The sequence below is a fragment of the Prionailurus viverrinus genome, chromosome X, assembly GCF_022837055.1.
Source record: "Prionailurus viverrinus isolate Anna chromosome X, UM_Priviv_1.0, whole genome shotgun sequence".
NCBI lineage: Eukaryota > Metazoa > Chordata > Mammalia > Carnivora > Felidae > Prionailurus > Prionailurus viverrinus.
The window spans coordinates 72,390,934-72,417,811 of record NC_062579.1 but is presented as its reverse complement, the minus strand read 5'-3'; the positions used below and the strand labels follow the sequence as shown (position 1 = coordinate 72,417,811).

Sequence of the window (26,878 nt, the reverse complement as noted above, 5' to 3'; positions counted from 1 at the left end):
TTTAATTGGTATCTTTTGATGCACAGAAGTCTTAAATCATAATATAGTCTAATATATCAATTTTACCTTATGATTTGTAATTTTAGTTTTCTGCAGGAAAATATGTGCCTACTCCAATGTTATGAAGTTGTTGTTATATATTTCTTATAAAAGTTCTGCCTTTATCTGATTTATTTATTTATTTAAAATGTTTATTTACCTTTAGAGTGAGATCGTGCAAACAGGGAGGAACAGAGAGAGAGGGATAGAAAGAATCTCAAGCAGGCTTCATGCAACCAGCATAGAGCCCAACACAGGGCTTGACATGGAGCTTGAACTCACAAATGGTAAGATCATAACCTAGCTGAAATGAAGAGCTGAACACTTAACTGACTGAGCCATCCAGGAACCCCTATCTGTCATATTTAGATCTGTTTTTCTTGTCTTTTTTTTGTTTATAATAATATATAGGAGCAAAATTCATTTTCCCACATTTGATAGCAAATTGACCCAGTATAATTTACTGCAATAGCAGGCCTTCCACCGTGCCATGTAGTTTCAACTTCATCATATGCCAGGTAATTTACATAGGTGTTAGTTTCTGGACGTTCCTAGATGATCCATTAGTCTACCTGTGTCTTCTGGTTTCAGTATCACACTTTCTTAATTTCTGTAAGAGGTCATTATAAGCCTTCCTGCTTTGATTCTCTTCCAAATTACTTTGACTATTCTCTACTATTTACATTTCTATATAAATTTTAAATCAGCTGATCATACTCAATAAAAAGCCCGTTGGGGTTTTGGAGAACTGACATCTTCATATGGACCTTTCTAATTTGTAATCATGAATTTTTCATTTTATTTTCAGTTCTTTTCTCAGTGATATTTTGTATGTTTCTGTGTAGCAGTCTTGCCTGCCATTCTTCAAAATTATCCCTTAGGAACTTAGTATTTTAATGCTATTTTATTTATTTATTTATTTTTTTTTATTTATTTTTGGGACAGAGAGAGACAGAGCATGAACGGGGGAGGGGCAGAGAGAGAGGGAGACACAGAATCGGAAACAGGCTCCAGGCTCTGAGCCATCAGCCCAGAGCCCGACGCGGGGCTCGAACTCTCGGACTGCGAGATCGTGACCTGGCTGAAGTCGGACGCTTAACCGACTGCGCCACCCAGGTGCCCCTTAATGCTATTTTAAATGGGATAATAAAGTGTAATTTCCTAATTTTGTTGCCTATATGTGGGAAAATTATATTTTATATTGGTTTTGTATGCACTGAACTTGTTAAATTTATGTTTTTATTCTAAAACATTCCAGATGTCTTTTAGATTTTACATGTACACTGACAATTTCTATGTGAATGTTTTATTACCTTTCCAATGTCTTATAGCATTGGATAGAACCTCTATTAAATAATAAATATAAATGATAGTTGGACATCCTTAATGAGTGAAAACTTCAGGGGGTAAGTTTTCTATATTTTTCCATTCAGGTTAATATTTTCTATACATTTTAGTGGACATTGTCTATCACATTAAAGAGGCTCCTTTCTTTCCTTAATTTTCTGAGAGCTTTATCATAAATGGGTGTGCAATGTTATCAAGTATTTTATCTGTCTCAAGATGATCATATGTTTTCCCCTTTATTATTTTAAAATGCAGAATTATGTTGATTGATTTTCTAATTTTTTTATTTATTTTTTGAAGGAGAGAGAGAGAGACAGAGCATGAGTGGTAGAGGAGCAGAGAGAGAGGAAGACACAGAATTCAAAGCAGGCTCCAGGCTCTAGCCTGTCAGCACAGAGCCCGATGTGGGGTTCGAACCCACAAACTGTGAGATCATGACCTGAGCCGAAGCCAGATGCTCAACTGACTGAGCCACCCAGGAACCCCTATGTTGATTGATTTTCAAATGTAAAACCAACATTGCATTCTCTGAATAAACTCTACTTGATCATGATGCATTATGCCTTTTATGTACCACTGAATTATTTTTGTTAATATTTTTGTTGGAAAACTTTTGCATTTATGTTTAATATAGCTTTTAGTCTTCTTTCTTACAATGTCCTTGTCAAGTTTTGGTATTATGGCTACGCTAGGCTTATATAAAGAGTTGGAAAGATTTTTTTTTCTATCCTCTGAAAGGATTTGTGTAAGTTTGATATGATTTCTTCCTTAAATATTTGGAAAATTTCAGCAGTGAAACAAACCAGGATTAAAATTTTCTTTGTGGAAGTGTTTTTAATTACAGTTTAAATTTATTTAGTAAATTATCTTGCTATTCAGATTTTCCATTTTTTGGTCTCAACTTTAGCAAATGATGTCTTTCAAGGAATTTGTCCATTTCAATTATTATTGGGAAAAAGTTGTGTAATAATATGCTTTTATTACCCTTTAATGTACACAGGGTCTTAAAGATAACTCCTCTTTCCTTTCCTGTATTGGTAATTTGTGCTTTCTCTCTCTATTACTCAATCTTCCACAAGAATTTTTAATTTTGATAAAGTCCGATATAAGTATTTTTGTTGTTGCTTGCATTTTTCATATCCTATCCAATAAATCATTGTCAAGTCCAACATCATGAAGCTTTCCCCTCTGTATTTCTAGGAGTTCTATAGTTTTACCTCTTATATTTAAAACTTTGGTCAACTTTCCTTTTTTTATCTATGGTATAACGTAAGAGTGTAATTTAATTCTTTTGCATGTGGATACCCAGTTTTCCCCATGCAGTTTGTTGACAAGACTATTTCCCTATTGAATATTCTTGAAACTCATGGCAAAAATCACTTGGCCATATATGGAAGGGCACTTCTGGGCACTTTCTTCTATTATTTTGTTCTTTATGTCTTTTTAAAGTTTATTTATTTATTTTGAAAGAGAGAGCAAGAGAGTGTGAAAGAGTGGGGAGGGGATAGAGAGAGAGGGAGAGAGGGAGAATCCCAAGCAGTGCGCAGCCTGATGTGAGGCTTGAACTCATGAATGCAAGATGATGACTTGATCCAAAACCAAGAGTCACACACTTAACTGACTGAGCCACCCAGGCACTGCTTATATGTCTGTTTTTATGCCAGTATCACAGTTTAAATTATTGTAGTTTGCAGTCATATCTGAAATCAGGGAGTATGAGACCTCCAACTTTGTTCTTTTTCAACACTGTTTTGGTTATTTGGAATTTCTTGAGAATCCATTTGAATTTTAGGATAGATTGCTATATTTCTACCAAAAAAACATCATTGGGATTTTGATAGGAATTTAATTGAATCTTCAGATTTCCTTCGTTATTAACATCTTAATATTAAATCCTCCATAAGCATAGCTTCACGAACATGAATTTATTTGTATCTTTAATTACTCTCAGCAATGTTATACAGTTTTCAGTGTACAACTCTTTCATAACTATGATTAAATTTATTCCTAAGTATTTTATTCTTTCTCATTCTATTGTGAATGGAATGGTTTTCTTCATTTCCTTTTTGAATGGTAATTGTTAATGTATAAAAAAGAAACTGATTTTTGTATGTTAATTTGTATTTTGTAACTTAATTTTTAAAATGCTTCACATTTTTTGTGGAATCCTTCAGATTTTCCACATAGATAATCATGTCATCTGCAATCAGAGAAAATTTTACAACTTCACTAACGATTTGTATGCTATTTATTACCTTTGCTTGCCTAATTACCCTGCCAGATACACAATTCTTATCTGACAGTTTATTCCTTCAGCACTTTAAAAATTAAAAAAAAAAATTTAACATTGATTTACTTTTGAGACAGAGAGAGACAGAGCACAAGTGGGGGAGGGGCAGAGAGAGAGGGAGACACAGAATCCCAAGCAGGCTCCAGGCTCTGAGCTGTCAGCACAGAGCCCGATGTGGGGCTCGAACTTACAGACCACAAGATCATGACCTGAGCCGAAGTTGCTCAACCAACTGAGCCACCCAGGGGCTTCTGTTTTTTCAGCACTTTAAATATATTATTCCAAATCAATCAATCAATCAATCAATCAATCATTCAATCCACTGCCTTCTGGCCTCCAACTTTTCTGCTGAGAAATCAACTGCTAATCTAATTGAAGATTTTTACATGACCACTTTTCTCTTGCTGCTTTCAAGATTCTCTCTTTGTCTTTGTCTTTCAACAGATTAATTATAATGTATCTTGGTGTGGATATCTTTGAATTTATTTTACTTGGATTTTGTTGAGCTTCTTGGACTTGTAGACTCATCTCTTTCCTAAAATTTGGGAACATTTTAGCCATTATTCCTTCAATTTTTCCTACTTCTTTATCTCTCTTGTCTTCTTCTGGAAATCTAACAATTATTACATTTATCATTTCTTATAGATCCCTTAGCTTTTGTTCACTTTTCCTTGTTCTTTTTTTCTTTTTTCTTCTTGGAATTGATAATTTCAAATGTCATTTTTAAAGGTTGGCTGATTCTTCTGTCCCTTTAATTCTGCTGTTAAACCCCTTTAGTAAATTTATTTTAGTTATTGTATTATTAGGTTCCAGAATTTCTCTTGCATTTCTTGTTATGATTTCTATCTCTTTATTGATATTTATGATTTTGTTTACAAAATTTTTCCTGATTTCCTTTTGTTCTTTGTTGATGTTTTCATTTAACTCTCTGAACACATTTAAGATGGTTGATTATGATTATTTGTCTATTATTTTTGATTCCAGGTTCTTTAGGTAATTTTTCTGCCACATCATTTTATTCCTTTGAAGAAGCAATATTTTTTTTCTATTTTGTGTATACCTTGTAATTTTTTTTTAAATAAAATCAGCCAGCTCTGAGCCTCTGCAGACTATGCAGATTGGCTCTCTGTCAGGGAAGACCTTCACTAGTTAGCAGGCCATGATCTGTGCTTGAAGATCAGCCTGACATGAAGACCTATTGTTTTCTCAGGCCTTTTCTTGGCATGCACCTTGCCTGTGTGTGTGTGTGTGTGTGTGGGTGGGTGTGGGTGCGGGTGTGGGTGTGTGTGTGTGTGATTCTATACATGGCTGTTTTTAAATGTCTTTTTTTTCCTCCACAAGGAGTGTCACTTCTGTTTCTTTTCAGAGCCTGAATGTTCTATTGTATTTTCCTATGATCTCTTGCTATTGGACCCTTCAGTTCTGTAGTCCACTTGCAGCTTTCCTAATCAGTTCTCATGTATAATGCCTTCCACTTCCTGCAGATTTTCCCTGACTCAGATATGCACTATATTGCATTTCCTTATCTAAGCCCTGATTTAGGTGAAACAGATCAATTCTTTATTTATTGTTTAGACTGTTTAAAACACTGCAAATAAAGTCTACTCTCCTTTTTCTAGTTTGAGGGAATGGACTAAAACTTGTCCAACAGGTTTCCCCTGACTGCACTGTGCTGTGCTGTTGAAGAGGTGGGACAAAGTTGAGTACAAATGCCATGAAATTTCTTACCATTTTGAATGTGGCTTTTTCTTAATTGTGCAGTCTGTTGGTTGCTGTAGACTTTGACTGTTTTCCATATCTCTTATAAATTCAATATAATTAATGCTTAACATCACACATAATCAGGGAAATGCAAGTTAAAACTACAATAAGATATCACCTCACACCAGTCAGAATGGCTAAAATTAACAACACCAGAAATAACAGGTGTTGGTGAGGATGCAGAGAAAGGGGAACCCTCTTACACTGTTGGTGGGAATGCAAACTGGTGCAGCCACTGTGGAAAAGAGTACAGGGGCTCCTCAACAAGTTAAAAATAGAACTACCCTATGATCCAGCAATTTTACTACTAGATATTTACCCAAAGGATAAAAAAAATACTGATTCAAAAGAATACATGCAACCCAATGCTTATAGCAGCATTATCTTCAATAGCTAAATTATGGGAAGGACCCAAATGTCTGTGGACTGATGCATGGATAAAGAAGAAATTATTTATAAATACACATGGGACACACACACACACACACACACACACAATGGAATATTAGCCATAAAAAAGAATGAAATCTTGTCATTTGCAATGACATGTATAGAGCTACAGATTATTATGCTAAGTGAAATGTCAGTCAGAGAAAGACAAACTCATATGATTTCACTCATATGTGGAATTTAAGAAACAAAACAATCATAAGGGGAAAAAAGAGAGAGGAAAACCAAGAAAAAGACTCTTAACTATAGAGAATCAACTGATGGTTACCAAAGGGGTGGGGGTGGGGGTGGGGGATTGGTGTAATAGGTATTTCAGTGATGAGCACCAAATGGCGCATGTAAGTGTTGAATCACTAAATTGTACACCTGAAACTAGTATTACGCTGTATGTTAATTGACTGAAATTTAAATAAGATCTTTAAAAAAGTCAACATAATTGTTTTCTAAAAGTTTCTGTGGGGTAATATGGACCTGGAGTTTGCTAGTCTACCATCTTGTGGACATCACTCTTCTCTTTGGAATTTTTGAGGTCTAATTTATATCCAAGGGTATGTTATTGTGGTGTGTGTCCCATGTGTATTTGGGGGGAAAAAAAGTGTATTCTGTAGATGCTGGATATAGTAGTATAGACATTTAAATTAGATCATTTTGTTTCTTTGTCTTATTTAAATTTTCTATATCTATATTGACTGCTTTTTCTTATTCTGTTACCAAAAGAAGTGTTTTAAAATCTCCAGCTTATAGGATGGATTTTTTTAAATCTCATCTTTCACTCCTGTCAATTTCTGCTTTATATATTTTAAAGTTATGTTACTTGATAAAAACAAGTTTTGGATTTTTGTATATTCATATTGTACTGCTGCATTATTATTTTTATGAAATATCCTCTATTATTTCTCATAATGCTTTTTTCTTAAAGTATACTTTCCTAATGTCAATGAGACCACAGCAGCTTTCTTTAAATAGGTTTTGCATATATATATTTATATTTCATCTCTCCATTTTAACCCTTCTCTATTATTATATTTAGCAGATTTTGATTAGGGGTGCCTGGGTGGCTCTGTTGGTTAAGTGTCATCTGGCCCTGGACATTTGTTTGTTAAGGGTTTTTTGATTACTGATTCAAATTTTTTGCTGATTATTGGTCTGTTCAAGTTTTCTATTTCTTCTTGTTTCAGTTTTGGTAGTTTATATATTTCTATTAATTTATCCATTTCTACCAGGTTGTCTAATTTGTTGGCATATAGTTTTTTCATAATATTCTATTAATAATTGTTTATATTTCTGTGGAGTTAGTTGTTATTTATCTTCCCTAAATTGTGATTTTATTTATTCATGCCCTTTCTCTTTTCTTTTTGATAAATCTGAGTACGGACTTATCAATTTTATTAATTTTCTCAAATATCCAGCTCCTGGTTTCATTGATCTTTTCTATTATTTTTTTGTTTCTATATCATTTATTTCTTCTCTAATCTTTCTTATTTCCTTCCTTCTGCTAGCTTTTGGCTTTGTTTTGTGTTCTTTTTCTAGCTTCTTTAGATGTAAGGGTAAGTTTTTTTATTTGATATTTTTCGTGCTTCTTGAGATAGACCTATATTGCTATATACTCCCTGCTTAAACTGCTTTATTGCATCCCAATGATCTTGGACCATTCTGTTTTCATTTTCATTTGTTTCTATGTATATTTCACATTTCTTCTTTGATTTCCTGGTTAATCCATTCAATGTGTACAAGCATTTTGTTTAACCTCCATATATTTGTGGTTATTACACATTTTTCCTATGGTTGACTTCAAGTTTCATAGCACTGTTGTCAGAAAATATGCTTGGTATGATCTCATTTGTTTTGTATTTGTTCAGGCCTGATTAACATGTAATCTATTCTTAACAATGTCTCATGTGCATTTGAAAAAAATGTGTATGCTACTGTTTTAGGATGAAATGTTCTGAATATATCTATTAAGTCCATATAGTCCAGTGTGCTGACTCAAAGCCATTGTCTCCTTGTTGATTTTTTATTTAGATGATATGTCCATTGATGAAATTAGGATGTTAAAGTCCCCTACTATTATTGTATTGTTCAATGAATTCCTTTATGTTTGTTGGTAACTTATATATTTAGGTTTTCCAAGTTGGGGGCATAAATATTTATAATTGTTAGATCTTCTTGTTGGGCTGTCCCATTTATTAGTACCCTTCTTCATCACCTGTTACAATCTTTGGTTTAAAATCTAGCTGTCTGGGGGCGCCTGGGTGGCTCAGTCGGTTGAGCGTCCGACTTCAGCTCAGGTCACGATCTCGCGGTCCGTGAGTTCGAGCCCCGCGTCAGGCTCTGGGCTGATGGCTCAGAGCCTGGAGCCTGTTTCCGATTCTGTGTCTCCCTCTCTCTCTGCCCCTCCCCGGTTCATGCTCTGTCTCTCTCTGTCCCAAAAATAAATAAACGTTGAAAAAAAATTAAAAATAAAATAAAATCTAGCTGTCTGACATAAGTATTGTTACTTTGGCTTTCTTTTGTCCTCTTTTTGTATGATAGCTTGTTCTCCATCCCCTCACTTTCAATTTGTAGATTTCGTTATGTCTAAAATGAGTATCTGTAGGCAAAATATAGATTTTTTTTATCCATTCTTACACACTATGTCTTTTGATTGGAGTGTTTAGACCATTTCCATTCAGAGTAATTATTATAGATATGTATTTAGTGCCATTTTATTACTGTTTTTTTCATTGTTTCTGGAGATTTTTTCTGATCCTTTGTTGTCTTTGTCACTTTTGGTCTCTCCTATGTACTCAAATAATCCCCTTTAATATTTCTTGCAGGGATGTTTTAGTGGTCACAAACTCATTTAGTTTTTCTTCAGGAAACTCTTCATCTCTTCGTCTATTATTAATGATAGCCTTTCTAGATTTAGTATTCTTATCTGCAGATTTTTTCCCATTCAACACTTTGAATGTATAATGCCACTCCATTCTGGCTTGCCAACTTTCTGTTGAGAAATCTGCAGCTAGTCTTATGGGTCTTCCCTTGTAATTTAAGGACTTAAATTTGTTTTGCTGCTTTTATGATATTTTTTATAATTTTATTTTGTGGATTTAATTACAATATGTCCTGTTATTGGCCTGCTTTATTTATTTCTTTTAAAGGGAGTTCTGTGTGCCTCCTGGATCTGGATGTCTGCTTCCTTCCACAGATTAGGGAAGTTTTCTGCTCTTATTTCTTGAAATAAATTCTATGCCCTCTTTTCTTTCTCTTTTTCTAGGAGTCTTATAATACCAATGTTATTATGTTTAATGGAGTCACTGTGTTCCCTCATTCTATTCTCATGTTGCACAGCTCTTCTTTTGCTCTTTTGTTCAGCTTTATTGTTTTCCATTATTTTGTAATCAGGTCCCTAATTCATTCCTCTGTTTCTTCCATCATGCTGTTTCTTGCATCCATCATGTCTATTTCTAATTTTGTTTATTGCATTCTTCATCCCTGGTTCTTTTTTTTTAACTCTTTTATCTCTGTAGTAATCGTCTCACTGATGTGTTCTAATCTCTTTTCAACCCCAAGGAGTATGTTTATGATTGTTGCTTTAAATTTTCCATCATGCATGTTACTTATTATATCTGTTGCACTTAGATCTCTGGCCATGGCCTTATCTTCCATTTGGGATAAATTCCTCTGTCTTTGCACTTTGTCTAAATCTCTGCCTTCTTCTTTGTATTATAAAAACCACTTATGTCTCCTGTTCTTGAAAGTTATAATTTTATGAAGAACAGGTCTTGAGTACCCACAGCTTGATGTTCAGGGAGGGTGTCTGGTGTGTGCTGGGTACACTCTGCTGTTGTGTTTTGGCTACTGTATCCTTTAAGCCTGTCTTCTACAGAGGTTCTCTTTGCCTGTTGTGGGCAGTGTTTAGTCATTAGCCTGAATATGGAGAGTTTTAACTAGATGTGCTCTATTCTGCTTGTGAAATGAGACTTGTCATCACCTCCAGTGGAACTGAGGCTCTGAAAAACTGTCTGATCTGGAGGCATGGCATAGGCACGTGTTTGTGCCAGTCTTCAGGGGGAAGAGGCTGTTGCACTGGGACTGAGGCAAGCTTGACTGAGAAAAGCAGTCTTGCCAGAGTGCAGCAGTGTGGGTTTGGTATAAGCACGTTAGGCAGCTAGTATAAGTACTGAACTATTTCAGCCAGGTAGCTTTGTGTTTATGCTGAGAAGTGGGGGAAGGAAATGGCACTAGCCAACTGTTTTGTTTCCAGAGAGGCATTTCTGTGAATGTTGCCTCTTAAAGATGTACTCTAAGAAGAGCAAATAATTTCAACATGTGCTCCAGATATTCTTCAAATCACCACTTCCACGCTGTCTTCCTCCAAGTTGTTTGCCTGCCTTCCTCCAAGAGAAACATGGAAGTGTCCTCCAGTCTCTATCTCAGCCAAACCCACTGACTTTTAAAACTCCAGGCTTTAAATACCACTTGTTGCATGAACTCACAAAGTTAACCCCTCTTTTTTTCCAAGCCAATGTTTTTGGGGAAACATTCTCTTTGTGTGTTTCCTTTTTCTCCTCTTTATTGTCCTTCTCTGTGACCATGGCTCCCTCCCTTATGTAGAACCTCCAGTCCATTTCTCCCCTAAGCCGTACATCCCCACTTCCTACCTTTTTTGATGTGAACCTTTCTCTCCCTTTAAGTTGTAGAGTTTGTTCTATCAGTCTTCAGGTCAATTTGAACGGTATTTAAGATGATTTGATAGGTACCTAGTTGTGTCCATGGGACTAGATGAGCCTAGAGTCCTCCTACTCCACCGCTATCATCCCTCTAAATCCTAAGTTCCATCAATTTTTACAGTCGTATTTCTGATTTGGAATTTTTACAATCTAAGCTTTTAAGAAAATACTATACTAATGTAATACTCTATTTCCTGTCCCTTCAAATATATGTACATGTATATTTCATATTAAGAACAAATGAAATAATACTTGGCTAGCGCTTTTCTATATATCTATATTTATCTATCATTTATGGAGAGAAACAATGATGTAGCTCCTTACACTCATTCCTTACATGTCAAATCCAAAGATCAGATGGAAGCCTCTACATGTCAGATATAATCTTTGATTTCCCACTGCATCCAAATTTTTAGATCATTTCCTATCAACCATTTGGTTTGGTGTCAATTTGGGGCAGTCTTCTTAACATATTGGAAAGAATACTTGAAGGGTATGACAAGAGAAAGGAAAATTTTATGTGACTGAAGAAATCACAGAAAACAAAAATGCTGCTGTTTTCATTATCAAAATCATCTGACAACTTGGTTGCTTGGGTGGCTCAGTCCAACTCTCAATTTTGGCTCAGGTCATGATCTCACTGTACATGAGATTGCGCCCTTCATCAAGCTCCACACGGACAGTGTAGAGCCTGATTGGCATACTCTCTCTCTCTCTGCTCCTCCCCTATTCGTGATCTCCCTCTGTCTCTCTCTCTCAAAATAAATAAATAAATAAATAAATAAATAAATAAACTTAAAATTTCTGAGAACTACTATAGAGAAAAAGGAATGTAGAAGAATCTGAAGAGATAACTAAGAAGTAAAATCTTATAATGGCACCTGGGTGGCTCAGTCAGTTAAGTGTCTGAGTCTTGATTTTAGCTCAAGTCATGATCTTACAGTTCATGAGTCTCAGCCCCACACTGACAGTGGGGAGTCAGTTTGGGATTCTCTATCTCTCCCTCTGTGTCTGCCTCACCCCCTTACTCCTTTTCTCTCTCTCTCTGTCTCTCTCTCAAAATAAATATTTTTTGTAAAAGAAGTAAAATCTTATGAAGAAATTTTGGAAACAAAATTATTTCTAAATTTAAACTTTATGATACATTGTTTGCTATTTCTTTTTTAATTAAATTTTTTAATATTGATTTATTTTGAGAGAGAGAGAAAGTGGATGAAGGGCAGAGAGAGAGAGAGAGAGAGAGAGAGAGAAAGAGAATGCCAGGCAGGCTCCATACTGTCGGCACAGAGCCTGATGTGGGGTTCGAACCCACAAATTGTGAGATTGTGACCTGGGCCGAAACCAAGAGTTAGATGCTTAACTGGCTGAGCCACCCTGGAACCCCTATTGTTTGCTATTACTACTACTCATTGAAGATATTTGATTTACATGTGACAAAAGGAACCTACAAATTTGAAGGAGCAAAAAATCTGTTATTCCTATTCACAAACTCTAAAATTCTTAATTCAAATAATTGTGTAATATTTGAATGTAGTTGACTCATCAAATTCTAGCTCATTCTTAACTCCTATGTCAAATTTGCACACCAGCCAGTGATTTGTCTACAAGTGGTTGACCTAGGACATCGGTTTGATTATTTTTGCTTTGGTAACTTAGACAAGAAAAATAAAGTACTTTAGATTTTCATTGACTTAGACATGAATGGGCTCTCTGTTCTCTGAAGGATATGCAATAAAATAAATGATTCTTTATTTTTTTAATCAAAAAATATATATTTGAGAGCCAGAGAGAAAGACAGAGGTAGAACATGAGAGGGGGAGGGGCAGAGAGAGAGGGAGACACAGAATACAAAGCAGGCTTCAGGCTCCAATCTGTCAGCACAGAGCCTGATGCAGGGCTCGAATCCATGAATTGTGAGATCATTACCTGAGCCAAAGTTGCATGCTTAATTGACTGAGCCACCCAGTCACCCCAATCATTCTTTTTTCTTTTTTTGTATATGAAATTTATTGTCAAATTGGTTTCCATGCAACACCCAGTGCTCATCCCAAAAGGTGCCTTCCTCAATACCCATCACCCACCCTCTCCTCCCTCCCACCCCCCATCAACCCTCAGTTTGTTCTCAGTTTTTAACAGTCTCTTATGCTTTGGCTCTCTCCCACTCTAACCTTTTTTTTTTCCTTCCCCTCCCTCATGGGCTTCTGTTAAGTTTCTCAGGATCCACATAAGAGTGAAACCATATGGTATCTGTCTTTCTCTGTATGGCTTATTTCACTTAGCATCACACTCTCCAGTTCCATCCACGTTGCTACAAAGGGCCATATTTCATTTTTTCTCATTGCCACGTAGTATTCCATTGTGTATATAAACCACAATTTCTTTATCCATTCATCAGTTGATGGGCATTTAGGCTCTTTCCATAATTTGGCTATTGTTGAGAGTGCTGCTATGAACATTGGGGTACAAGTGCCCCTATGCATCAGTACTCCTGTATCCCTTGGATAAATTCCTAGCAGTGCTATTGCTGGGTCATAGGGTAGGTCTATTTTTAATTTTCTGAGGAACCTCCACACTGCTTTCCAGAGCGGCTGCACCAATTTGCATTCCCACCAACAGTGCAAGAGGGTTCCCGTTTCTCCACATCCTCTCCAGCATCTATAGTCTCCTGATTTGTTCATTTTGGCCACTTTGATTGGCGTGAGGTGATACCTGAGTGTGGTTTTGATTTGTATTTCCCTGATAAGGAGCGACGCTGAACATCTTTTCATGTGCCTGTTGGCCATCCGGACGTCTTCTTAGAGAAGTGTCTATCCATGTTTTCTGCCCATTTCTTCACTGGGTTATTTGTTTTTCGGGTGTGGAGTTTGGTGAGCTCTTTATAGATTTTGGATACTAGCCCTTTGTCCGATATGTCATTTGTGAATATCTTTTCCCATTCCGTTGGTTGCCTTTTAGTTTTGTTGGTTGTTTCCTTTGCTGTGCAGAAGCTTTTGATCTTCATAAGGTCCCAGTAATTCACTTTTGCTTTTAATTCCCTTGCCTTTGAGGATGTGTCGAGGAAGAGATTGCTACGGCTGAGGTCAGAGAGGTCTTTTCCTGCTTTCTCCTCTAAGGTTTTGATGGTTTCCTGTCTCACATTCAGGTCCTTTTTCCATTTTGAGTTTATTTTTGTGAATGGTGTGAGAAAGTGGTCTAGTTTTAACCTTCTGCATGTTGTTGTCCAGTTCTCCCAGCACCATTTGTTAAAGAGACTGTCTTTTTTCCATTGGATGTTCTTTCCTGCTTTGTCAAAGATGAGTTGGCCATACGTTTGTGGGTCTAGTTCTGGGGTTTCTATTCTATTCCATTGGTCTATGTGTCTGTTTTGGTGCCAATACCATGCTGTCTTGATGATGACAGCTTTGGAGTAGAGGCTAAAGTCTGGGATTGTGATGCCTCCTGCTTTGGTCTTCTTCTTCAATATTACTTTGGCTATTCGGGACCTTTTGTGGTTCCATATGAATTTTAGGATTGCTTGTTCTAGTTTCGAGAAGAATGCTGGTGCAATTTTGATTGGGATTGCATTGAATGTGTAGATAGCTTTGGGTAGTATTGACATTTTGACAATATTTATTCTTCCAATCCATGAGCAGGGAATGTCTTTCCATTTCCTTATATCTTCTTCAATTACCTTCATAAGCTTTTCAGCATTTACCTTTCAGCAATTGTGAATGGGATCAGTTTCTTTATTTGTCTTTCTGTTGCTTCATTGTTAGTGTCTAAGAATGCAACTGATTTCTGTACACTGATTTTGTATCCTGCAACTTTGCTGAATTCATGTATCAGTTCTAGCAGACTTTTGGTGGAGTCTCTTGGATTTTCCATGTATAATATCATGTCATCTGCAAAAAGCGAAAGCTTGACTTCATCTTTGCTAATTTTGATGCCTTTGATTTCCTTTTGTTGTCTGATTGCTGATGCTACAACTTCCAGCACTAGGTTAAACAACAGCGGTGAGAGTGGACATCCCTGTCGTGTTCCTGATCTCAGAGAAAAAGCTCTCAGTTTTTCCCCGTTGAGGATGATGTTAGCTGTGGGCTTTTCATAAATGGCTTTTATGATCTTTAAGTATGTTCCTTCTATCCCGACTTTCTCACGGGTTTTTATTAAGAATGGGTGCTGGATATTGTCAAAGGCCTTGTCTGCATCAATTGACAGGATCATATGGTTCTTCTCTTTTTTTTTGTTAATGTGATGTATCACGTTGATTGATTTGCAAATGTTGAACCAGCCCTGCATCCCAGGAATGAATCCCACTTGATCATGGTGAATAATTCTTTTTATATGCCGTTGAATTCGATTTGCTAGTATCTTATTGAGAATTTTTGCATCCATATTCATCAGGGATATTGGCCTGTAGATCTCTTTTTTTACTGGGTCTCTGTCTGGTTTAGGAATCAAAGTAATACTGGCTTCCTAGAATGAGTCGGGAAGTTTTCCTTCCCTCTCTATTTCTTGGAATAGCTTGAGAAGGATAGGTATTATCTCTGCTTTAAACATCTAGTAGAACTCCCCTGGGAAGCCATCTGGTCCTGGACTCTTATTTGTAGGGAGATTTTTGATGACTGATTCAATTTCTTCGCTGGTTATGGGTCTGTTCAAGCTTTCTATTTCCTCCTGATTGAGTTTTGGAAGAGTGTGGGTGTTCAGGAATTTGTCCATTTCTTCCAGGTTGTCCAATTCGTTGGCATATAATTTTTCATAGTATTCCCTGATAATTGTTTGTATCTCTGAGGGATTGGTTGTAATAATTCCATTTTCATTCATGATTTTATCTATTTGGGTCATCTTCCTTTTCTTTTTGAGAAGCCTGGCTAGAGGTTTGTCAATTTTGTTTATTTTTTCAAAAAACCAACTCTTGGTTTCGTTGATCTGCTCTACAGTTTTTTTAGATTTTATATTGTTTATTTCTGCTCTGATCTTTATTATTTCTCTTCTTCTGCTGGGTTTAGGCTGCGTTTGCTGTTCTGCTTCTAGTTCCTTTAGGTGTGCTGTTAGATTTTGTATTTGGGATTTTTCTTGTTTCTTGAGATAGCCCTGGATTGCAATGTATTTTCCTCTCAGGACTGCCTTCGCTGCGTCCCAAAGCGTTTGGATTGTTGTATTTTCATTTTCGTTTGTTTCCATATATTTTTAATTTCTTCTCTAATTGCCTGGTTGACCCACTCATTCATTAGTAGGGTGTTCTTTAACCTCCATGCTTTTGGAGGTTTTCCAGACTTTTTTCTGTGGTTGATTTCAAGCTTCATAGCATTGTGGTCTGAAAGTATGCATGGTATAATTTCAATTCTTGTAAACTTATGAAGGGCTGTTTTGTGACCCAGTATATGATCTATCTTGGAGAATGTTCCATGTGCACTCGAGAAGAAAGTATATTCTGTTGCTTTGGGATGCAAAGTTCTAAATATATCTGGCAAGTCCATCTGATCCAATGTATCATTCAGAGCCCTTGTTTCTTTATTGCCTGTGTGTCTAGATGATCTATCCATTTCTGTAAGTGGGATGTTAAAGTCCCCTGCAATTACCACATTCTTCTCAATAAGGTTGCTTATGCTTATGAGTAATTGTTTTAAATATTTGGGGGCTCCGGTATTCGGCACATAGACGTTTATAATTGTTAGCTCTTCCTGATGGATAGACCCTGTAACTATTATATAATGTCCTTCTTCATCTCTTGTTACAGCCTTTAATTGAAAGTCTAGTTTGTCTGATATAAGTATGGCTACTCCAGCTTTCTTTTGGCTTCCAGTCGCATGATAAATAGTTCTCCATCCCCTCGCTCTCAATCTAAAGGTGTCCTCAGGTCTAACATGAGTCTCTTGTAGACAGCAAATAGATGGGTCTTGTTTTTTTATCCTTTCTGATACCCTATGTCTTTTGGTTGGCACATTTAATCCATTTACATTCAGTGTTATTATAGAAAGATGTGGGTTAGAGTCATTGTGATGTCTGTATGTTTTATGCTTGTAGTGATGTCTCTGGGACTTTGTCTCACAGGGTCCCCCTTAGGATCTCTTGTAGGGCTGGTTTAGTGGTGACAAATTCCTTCAGTTTTTGTTTGTTTGGGAAGACCTTTATCTCTCCTTCTATTCTAAATGACAAACTTGCTGGATAAAGGATTCTCGGCTGCATATTTTTTCTGTCTAGCACACTGAAAATCTCGTGCCAATTCTTTCTGGCCTGCCAAGTTTCAAAAGAGAGATCAGTCACGAGTCTTATAGCTCTCCCTTTATATGTGAGGGCACGTTTACCCCTTGCTGCTTTCAGAATTTTCTCTTTATCCTTGTATTTTGCCAGTTTCACTATGATATGTCATGCAGAAGATCGATTCAAGTTACGTCTGAAGGGAGTTCTCTGTGCCTCTTGGATTTCAATGCCTTTTTCCTTCCCCAGTGCAAGGAAGTTCTCAGCTATTATTTCTTCAAGTACCTCTTCAGCACCTTTCCCTCTCTCTTCCTCCTCTGGGATACCAATTATGCGTATATTATTTCTTTTTAATGTATCACTTAGTTCTCTAATTTTCCCCTCATACTCCTGGATTTTTTTTATCTCTCTTTTTCTCAGCTTCCTCTTTTTCCATAACTTTATCTTCTAGTTCACCTATTCTCTCTTCTGCCTCTTCAATCCGAGGCGTGGTGGTTTCCATTTTGTTATGCATTTCGTTTAAAGCGTTTTTCAGCTCCTCGTGACTGTTCCTTAGTCCCTTGATCTCTGTAGCAAGAAATTCTCTGCTGTCCTCTATACTGTTTTCAAGCCCAGCGATTAATTTTATGACCATTATTCTAAATTCACTTTCTGTTATATTATTTAAATCCTTTTTGATCAGCTCATTAGCTGTTGTTATTTCCTGGAGATTCTTCTGAGGGGAATTCTTCTGCTTGGTCATTTTGGATAGTCCCTGGCATGGTGAGGACCTGCACGGCACTTCCCCTGTGCTGTGGTGTATAACTGGAGTTCGTGGGCAGGGCCGCAGTCTGACCTGATGTCTGCCCCCAGCCCACCGTTGGGGCCACAGTCAGACTGGTGTGTGCCTTCTCTTCCCCTCTCCTAGGGGCGGGATTCACTGTGGGGTGGCGTGGCCCATCTGGGCTACTTGGACATTGCCAGGCTTGTGATGCTGGGGATCTGGCGTATTAGCTGGGGTGGGTAGGCAAGGTGCACCTGGGCAGGAGGGCAGGCTTAGCTCGCTTCTCCTTAGGTGATCCACTTCAGGAGGGGCCCTGTGGCAGCGGGAGGGAGTCAGATCCGCTGCAGGAGGTTTGGCTCCGCAGAAGCACAGATTTGGGTGTTTTCGGGAAGCGATCAAGTTCCCTGGCAGGAACTGGGTCTCTTTGGGATTTTGGCTGGGGGATGGGCGGGGGAGATGGCGCTGGCGAGCGCCTTTGTTCCCCACCAAACTGAGCTCTGTTGTCAGGGGGCTCAGCAGCTCTCCCTCCCTTTGTCCTCCAGCCTTCCCGCTTTCCGAGCAGAGCTGTTAACTTATGACCTCCCAGAAGCTAAGTCGCTCTTGCTGTCAGAACACAGTCCGTCAGGCCCCACCGCTTTTGCCAGCCAGACTCGGGGGCTTTGCTTGGCCGGCGAGCCGCCCCTCCGCCCCGGCTCCCTCCCGCCAGTCCGTGGAGTGCGCACCGCCTCGCCGCCCTTCCTACCCTCTTCTGTGGGCCTCTTGTCTGTGGCTTGGCTTCGGCAGAGACTCCTTTCTGCTAATCCTCTGGCGGTTTTCTGGGTTATTTAGGCAGGTGTAGGTGGAATCTAAGTGATCAACAGGACGCGCGGTGAGCCCAGCGTCCTCCTACGCCGCCATCTTCCTCACCACACACCCCAATCATTCTTTATTTTCTTTCACTAAAGGCCATCTGTAGTTCCTACCAAAATCCAATATGAAAATAGTCTTTCATAAACTGGTCCTAAGAATGTGAATTTTTTGCAAAATTTAGCAACAGCAACAACAACAATATTCAGGGTTTAGATAAGTTGTAAGAACTAATGCTGCTTACTAAATAGTGTTATGCCCAGAATTCGTGATCCCCAAAGACCACTAGGGAGCCGAGTCCAATGCAGAAGCAAAGAGCCTTTATTCGAGCTAGCTCGAGCTCAATCCCCTACCTGCACCGACGCAGCAGTGAGATACCAGGGAAAGAGAGTGAGTTTCAAAAGTCAAAGGTTTTATAGGGGTCTAGGGGCAGCCGATTGGCTGGGGAAGTGGCGTGTTTTGATCAGGAAGCTTGAATGGGTGAGTGGGAGGTCACTCAAAGGGAGGAGGCGTGGTTTAAGTGAAGGACACAGAACAAGATGGAGTCGGCTGGCGTAGGCCAGCCCTTTCATTCCCCCCTTGTCATGTAGTTTACGGACCCAATCATGGGGCCGGCTGCATTTATGGTGACAAGGGGAACAGAGTTTGGAGGTTTACGCAAAGTTCTGGGAAGCAAGTGTCCCTGGGGTGGCTCTGGGAAGTCTGATTAAGTATTGTCCCCGAGCTGGTGTCTATGATCTGCCAGGTGATGTTTTGGGGGGCGTATGAGCAATGACAAGCAGAGTTAACAGAGTTACCGGTATTAGGTAGGTCGAATGCGCTGTAGCTTGAGCTTGAGCGGCTTGTGTTGGTCCCGACTGATGGCCCATCGCGTGACGAAGTCCTTCCGGATCGAGGAGGGGTCCGCTGGCTGGGCGTGGGTGTGATGGACCCAGGTCGCGATGCCATCTACCTTGAGAGCGATGGGGGTTGTCAACACCACGATGTAGGGTCCCTTCCAGCGCAGCTCAAGAGTCTCTCGGTGGTGCCTCTTGACATAGACCCAGTCTCCCGGCCTGTACTGATGAGGTGTCGGGGTCGGGCCAGCCTCGTAGATGGCACGGAGGTGCGGCCAAATGTCCTCGTGCGCCCTCTGGAGCCCGCTCAAGGAAAGAAAAAGTTCTTGATCTTTAAACTCAGCAATAAGTTCAGCTCTAAGGCTGGGAATAACAGGGGGTGGCCTGCCAAACATGATCTCGTAGGGAGTAAAACCCAGAGTGTAAGGAGTGTTTCTAACCCGGTAAAGGGCGTATGGTAGGAGAGTCACCCAGTCCCCGCCAGTCTACATGGTTAATTTGGTAAAGGTCTCTTTTAGGGTTCTATTCATTCTTTCTACCTGTCCTGAGCTCTGGGGCCTATAAGCACAATGTAATTTCCAGTTTTCCCCCACTGCCTTGGCTACTGCCTGTGTTACCTGCGAGATAAAAGCTGGTCCATTGTCCGATCCTACCATGGCAGGAAAACCATACTGGGTAAGATGTCTTCTAGTAGGTTCTTAGCCACCGTCTGAGCCGTTTCATGCTTGGTTGGGTATGCCTCCACCCAGCCAGAGAGGGTGTCTGTAAATACTAAAAGATATTTAAAACCATACTTTCCTGGTTTGACTTCAGTGAAGTCAACTTCCCATTGCGCTCCCAGTCTGGTGCCTCTGAGCCTGGTTCCTTTTTTATTTGATGTGGCGCTCGCATTGGTGAGTTAGCAGGTCTTGCAGGCAGATACAACTTGCTCTATTTTGGTGTCCTGTTGGTGAATCTTGATTCTGGCATGTCAGAGTAAGTCTTTTAATTTTCGGGCCCCCATGTGAGTAGACCGATGCATGTGCTCTAATATTGAGACTCCGAGCTGGTCTGGCAACAAGAGTTCCTTGTTAGGTGTATACCACCATCCCTTTATCTCCTGGGCCATGGGGAGTTTCTTGATCCACTGTAACTCCTCCTGGAAGTATTTGGGCTGGTCTGGTAAAACTGGGTCTCCCGGGTCTGGTAGTTGTATGGTCATGGTGGGGACTGGAGTAAGGGCTACTGCCTTGGCTGCCTGGTCAGCCTTTCGATTACCTCTAGCTACTGGGTTATCAGCTTTTTGGTGCCCTTGGCAGTGGATAATGGCTAGCTTGGCAGGAAGCCATAAGGCCGTAAGCAGGTTAAGTATCTCCTGCTTATTTTTTATAGTCCGTCCTTCTGCCGTCAGTAACCCCCTCTCCTGATAAATTGCCCCATGAATATGAGCTGTGGCAAATGCATAACGGCTGTCTGTGTAGATGTTGAGCCGTTTTCCAGCTCCCAGCATCAGCGCCTTGGTGAGGGCTATGAGCTCTGCTCGCTGGGCTGACGTTCCAGAGGGTAGAGCCTCTGCCCATACGGTGTCGGTTTTGGTGACCACCGCTGCACCCGCATACCTGTGTCCGTCTCGCACAAAGCTGCTGCCATCAGTGAACCAAGTAGCCTCAGCATCGGGGAGGGGCCGGTCGGTCAGGTCCGTCTGGAATCCATGTACTTGTTCCAGGATTCCCGCACAGTCATGTAGTGGAGCACCTAGGTCAGGGTTGGGCAGCAGGGTTGCGGGATTGAGGGCTGCACTGGGGTGGAACTGCACTCGTGGAGGGTTGAGTAGGAGGCTCTGGTAATGAGTCATATGTGTATTGCTCATCCATCTATCCGGAGGCTGTTTCAGGACCCCTTCAATGGCTTGTGGGGTCGTGATCCAGATCTCCTGTCCTAGGGTCAGTTTGTCTGCATCCTTGACTAGGAGTGCTGTCGCTGCAATAATTCTTAGGCATGGCGGCCAGCCGGCAGCCACTGGGTCTAGTTTCTTAGACAGGTAAGCCACTGGACGGTTCCAGGGGCCTAAGGCTTGAGTTAGAACTCCTTTTGCTATTCCCTTTTGTTCGTCTACAAAGAGGTGGAAGGGCTTCGTAATGTCCGGTAGGCCCAGGGCTGGGGCACTTAGGAGGGCCCTTTTTAACTGATTAAAGGCAGTTTCTTCTTTTTCAGCCCATTTAAATGTTTTCCCCTCTTTGGTAGCTTCATATAGGGGCCTGGCGATCTCAGCAAAACCTGGAACCCAGAGGCGGCAGTAGCCGGCTGATCCTAGGAATTCCCTCACTTCTCTTCGGGAGGTGGGAGTAGGGATCTTTAGGACAGTTTCTTTTCTGGCTTCTGATAACCGCCGCTGTCCGCCCTCCAGGATATATCCCAGGTAACTTACCCTCTCCCTGCATATCTGAGCCTTCTTCGCGGATGCCCGGTATCCTAAGGCCCCCAGGGTAGCCAGCAGGTCCTGGGTCCCTCGCTCACAGTCTTTGGCAGTGTCGGCAGCAATCAGGATGTCATCTACATACTGTAGAAGGGTGAGGCCAGGGTGCTCCCTTCTGTACTCACCCAGGTCCTCGTGTAGTGCCTCGTCGAAGATGGTGGGTGAATTTTTGAATCCCTGAGGTAGCCGTGTCCAGGTGAGTTGTCCACTGTAGCCCTCTGGATCATGCCACTCAAAAGCGAGCAAGGGTTGGCTCTGGGGTGCCAGCGGCAGACTGAAGAAGGCGTCCTTTAAATCTAGTACAGTATACCAGACCCTGGAGGGCGCTAAGGAGCTCAAGAGAGTATATGGGTTGGGAACAGTTGGGTGTATGTCCACGACCCTCTTATTTACTTCCCGGAGGTCTTGTACTGGTCAGTAGTCATTTGTGTGAGGCTTTTTGACCGGCAGTAAGGGGGTGTTCCAGGCAGACTGGCAAGGAACTAGTACCCCTAGGCTTCGTAGTCTCCGGATGTGTGGCTGGATCCCCTTCCAGGCCTCCTGAGACATGGGGTATTGTTTGATCCTTACCGGACTCTCTCCTGGCTTGAGCTCTACCAAGACTGGGGTCCTATGAGCGGCTAGTCCCATCCCCCCTGTCTCTGCCCAAACCGAGGGGAATTCTTGTAGCCATGTGTCTATATTATCCTCTCTCGGGAGCGCCTCCTGGTGGTGGAGGTATTCATCCTCCAGTTTCATGGTCAGGACCTGGATGGGGTGGCCCTTGCCATCGGTGACCTGAGGCCCCCCTTGTCTGAAAGTTATCTGAGCTCCAATCTTGGTCAGTAAGTCCCGTCCTAACAGCGGGTAGGGGCATTCTGGTATTACCATAAAAGAGTGGGATACCCGGCCCATTCCCAAATCTACTGTTCTTCGGGTAGTCCATGAATACTGGCTCATACCAGTTGCCCCTTGTACCCAGGACTTCTTGCTAGCTAGTTTTCCTTGTGGGGTGCGGAGGACCGAATGTTGTGCTCCAGTGTCGACAAGGAAGTCAATAGGGGTCCCCTCCACTTTAAGAGTTACCCTGGGTTCGGGGAGAGGGTCCAAACCCTGACTCCCCTAATCACTTAGTTCATCCAGCTCTAGGACTTTTACTCGATCAGTCTTGCTTCCCTTCCCGCCGGCCCTTTTCGGACAATCTCGGGCCCAATGCCCTATCCCCTTGCAGTATGCGCACTGATCCTTCTGCAGCCTCTGCTTCCCCCTCTTGGTGGTTCCTTTACCTTTTTTGTGTCGTCTGCCAGCTGCCAGAGACGGCGGTCTCGTTCCTCGGGGAAGTCAGCAGTGGTAGCTAGCAGTATTCTGGCCACGTCTCGAGTCTGCTTACTGCTGGCAGCCGCCATGGTGCAAGCCTGCTTGTCCTCAGGAGGCTCCCGGTTATTATATACCTTTTCGGCTACCACCAGTAAGTCCTGCAGACTTTTTTCTCCTAGTCTATCTATTTTCTGTAATTTTCTCCTAATGTCTACGGCCGATTGGTTTACAAAGGCCATGATAACAGCTGCCTTGCTTTCCGGAGCCTCTGGATCCATGGGGGTATAGGTACGGAATGCCTCCATGATCCGTTCTAAAAAGGCAGCCGGAGATTCATCTTTTCCCTGTTGTACATTTCCTACCTTGGCCAAATTGGTTGGCTTTCTAGCAGCCATTCGGAGACCCCCCATTAGAGTCTGGCGGTAGACCCAGAGCCTCTCCTTACCTTCTGCCGTGTTGAAATCCCACTGGGGCCGAGTTAAGGGGAAGAAGGCATCTATCTGAGCCTGGTTGGTGGTGGGATTCCCATCTGCACCCGGAACTAGTTTTCGGGCCCCATTGAGGATTCTTTCTCTTTCTTCAGTCGTGAACAGAACCTGCAAAAGCTGCTGGCAATCGTCCCACGTGGGCTGATGGGTAAAAAGAACAGAGTCTAATAAATCAATAAGCCCTGCCAGTTTCTCGGAAAACTTAGGATTCTGAGCTTTCCAATTGTAGAGGTCACTAGTGGCGAAAGGCCAATAGTGATGGGGCTGATTCCCCTCCGCGTCTGGGGGTCTGGTGGCTCGCAGGGGCAGAATAGTGGAGTCGGCGGCGGAGGCGGATTGCTCCCCCTGAGCCCTTTGTCTGGTAAAGGGCGAGCTTCCCCCTGGAGCGTTTCCGCCTCCCGCTCTCAGAACAGTGTCTGCCTCCCCCGGAGGGGGAGGATGGTGTTCTTCCGGCATCCTAGAGGGGTTATACGGGGGAGGAAAAATTAATTCTTCTTCAGTACCCCCCTGTAGGACAGGGTAGAGGGGTGCTGAAGGCTGGGTAAGACTTTTCTTCTTCTTTGTCCCCTGCAAAGCAAGAATGGGTTTTGGCTCCAGAGGGAGCGGGGCTAGGAAGGGCTTAAGCCAAGAGGGTGGGTAGAGGCATAGTCTGAGTCTGTCCCATAACGTCCGTCCAGTAAGTCCACAGAGCAAAACAGAGAAACAAAAAAACAGACAAACAGAGGGCCCCTAGAAAATCTTCCAACTCCATGGAAGCAAAACTGAAAGCTAGCTTTTGAGGGGATTCCACGTCCCTCCAAAACCGAAAGCTAGACGACGGCCTCACGCCAACCAGCGGGAGCGACCCGCCTCGTCTCAGACCTTTGAGGGGATTCCACGTCCCTCCGAAACAGATGAGGGGATTCCACATCCCTCCAGAAGGGAGAATCGGAACGTCTTCCGTAACTCCCGGCCCGTGGTCCTCCAGTGCGTCCACTTAGACCGCGTCGGGCACTACCAGAATTCCAGAAATGAGCTCACACAGAAAAGACAGAACAGACACTAACCGTGGCCAGTCAGGCTCTCCGGGTCGGGGGTCCCTCGGGGGTCTTGGGGATCCCTGGCCGAGCCCCCAAATGTTATGCCCAGAATTCGTGATCCCCAAAGACCACTAGGGAGCCGAGTCCGATGCAAAAGCAAAGAGCCTTTATTCGAGCTAGCTCGAGCTCAATCCCCAATGCACCGACACAGCAGTGAGATACCAGGGAAAGAGAGCGAGTTTCAAAAGCACAAAGGTTTTATAGGGGTCTAGGGGCAGCCGATTGGCTGGGGAAGTGGCGTGTTTTGATCAGGAAGCTTGAATGGGTGAGCGGGAGGTCACTCAAAGGGAGGAGGCGTGGTCCAGGTGAAGGACACAGAACAAGATGGAGTCGGCTGGCGTAGGCCCGCCCTTTCAATAGAACCATACCATAAAATGGCTATTGGGAGGAAAAAAAAAGATAACAGCCAGATTGGAGTGAAGTTTAAAATTTAAGTTAATTTTCATTATAAAATAAGGTTTTATTGAAAAAAAATTCACAAAAAGAACAATAGATGTCTATTAATATAATTTTGAGACTATCAAAAAATTGAATATAAAATATTTTTAAAATGTTGGTTATCAGTAATTGCCTTTTAACTGGAAGTCAAGGTTTCCTACCAAAGGGAAGCGAAGTAAACAGTCTCCATTGTTAAATTGACCTATTAGAGAAAATAGAGGAAAATTAGTCATAATAAATCTTGTGGTCAGTCCACCTGGAGCCAAGCCATATGACAACATGTCATGGAGCCAAGCCATATGAAAACATGTCACCCTTTTCTCTCAATCTTTTCACACTTAAAACTATTTTAATGGGTATTTCATTCACATCATATAAAACTCAAGATATATTAAAATATATTATAAAAAGTCATTCTTCTTCCTTCTATTCTGCAGCCATCTAGTTCTCTTCCCCAGCATTAAAAACTGTTAGGTTTCCTGTATATCCTTCCAGAGACAATTTGTGTTTATATATTTCTATATAAACTATAGAATAGTTTGGATAGTATGGATAGTAATTTATCTTCTTTTTATGTTATATATAAACATATATGTGTATATACATAAAATGTTTTTACACATGAACAAGTACGACTATATATTCAACTATCTCCACATTTTTAACATAAGTTATCACACATTATATACACTTTTATAAGCTTAAATAAACAAATAAGATTATAGATTTCTCTCTTTATACATACATGAAAAGATATTAAAATATTGGTCTCCATGTTTTATACTTAACAATATATCAAGAAAATTATTTCTTTTTTTAATGTTTTATTATTTATTTTTGTTAGTGAGAGAGAGCACAAGCAGGGGAGGGGCAGAGAGAAAAGGAGACACAGAATCCAAAGCGGGCTTCAGGTTCTGAGCTGTTAGCACAGAGCCAGATGCAAGGCCTGGACCTGTGAATCACTAGATCATGACCTAAGCCAATGTAGGCCACTTAACCAACTGAGCCACCCAGGTGCTCCCCCTTTTTTTTAATAAGAAAATAATTTCATATCAGTACTTAAAGAACACCTTAATATCTGGGAGCATGATTTTCTTTTTTTAAATTTTCTTTTTTTTTTGGACGTTTATTTATTTTGGGGACAGAGAGAGACAGAGCATGAATGGGGGAGGGGCAGAGAGAGAGGGAGACACAGAATCGGAAACTGGCTCCAGGCTCTGAGCCATCAGCCCAGAGCCTGACGCGGGGCTCGAACTCACGGACCGCGAGATCGTGACCTGGCTGAAGTCGGACACTTAACCGACTGTGCCACCCAGGAGCCCCTGGGAGCATGATTTTCTATTTATAAATATGCCATTGATAATCAAGTTGTTTTCAATATTTTGCTTTGATGAATACTATATACACATATTATTTTTCACATTTTCAAGGCTATAAGAATAGAAGACAAAGAATTTAAAATATGGATTAAATTAACATTGTTTAAATATATTATTTGTAAAGTATTACACATTTTGAAAAGCATACCAAAAAAAAAAAAGAAAGAAAAGCATACCAATTATCAAGTGTCCAGTTCAATTAATTACAGCAAAGCAAACAAACCCATAGTCAATAGATGGAAGATTATCCATTCTCCAGATGCACTCTTACTATTCTCACCTAAATAAAACCCTTATTTCTTTCAAAGGCAAATTTATCCTGACTTCTAACACCATCTATTATTTTTTGCTGTTTTTTTGAACCTATAATAATAGGATCATATAATAGGAATTAATTATGGCTGGATTCTTTCACTAAGTATTATATAAAATTTATCCTAATTCTGAATAGCTGAGGTTTGTTCATTTTTACTGTCTTATATGGATATGAATATGCTTTATATTTTATACATATAT

General features: G+C 40.8%; 1 protein-coding gene across 1 annotated transcript in view; it reads right to left on the bottom strand.

Moving 5' to 3' along the window:
- LOC125157002 (uncharacterized) overlaps nt 1–23,715 on the bottom strand; it is a gene marked incomplete at its 5' end in the record, with an annotated part of 87,937 nt that extends 64,222 nt beyond the window's left edge. The window contains 4 exon segments of the mRNA XM_047843263.1: nt 19,296–19,900; nt 19,903–20,323; nt 20,396–22,947; nt 22,980–23,715. Coding sequence (XP_047699219.1) covers nt 19,296–19,900; nt 19,903–20,323; nt 20,396–22,947; nt 22,980–23,715 — 4,314 coding nt within the window.
- Between the last annotated feature and the right edge of the window lie 3,163 nt (nt 23,716–26,878).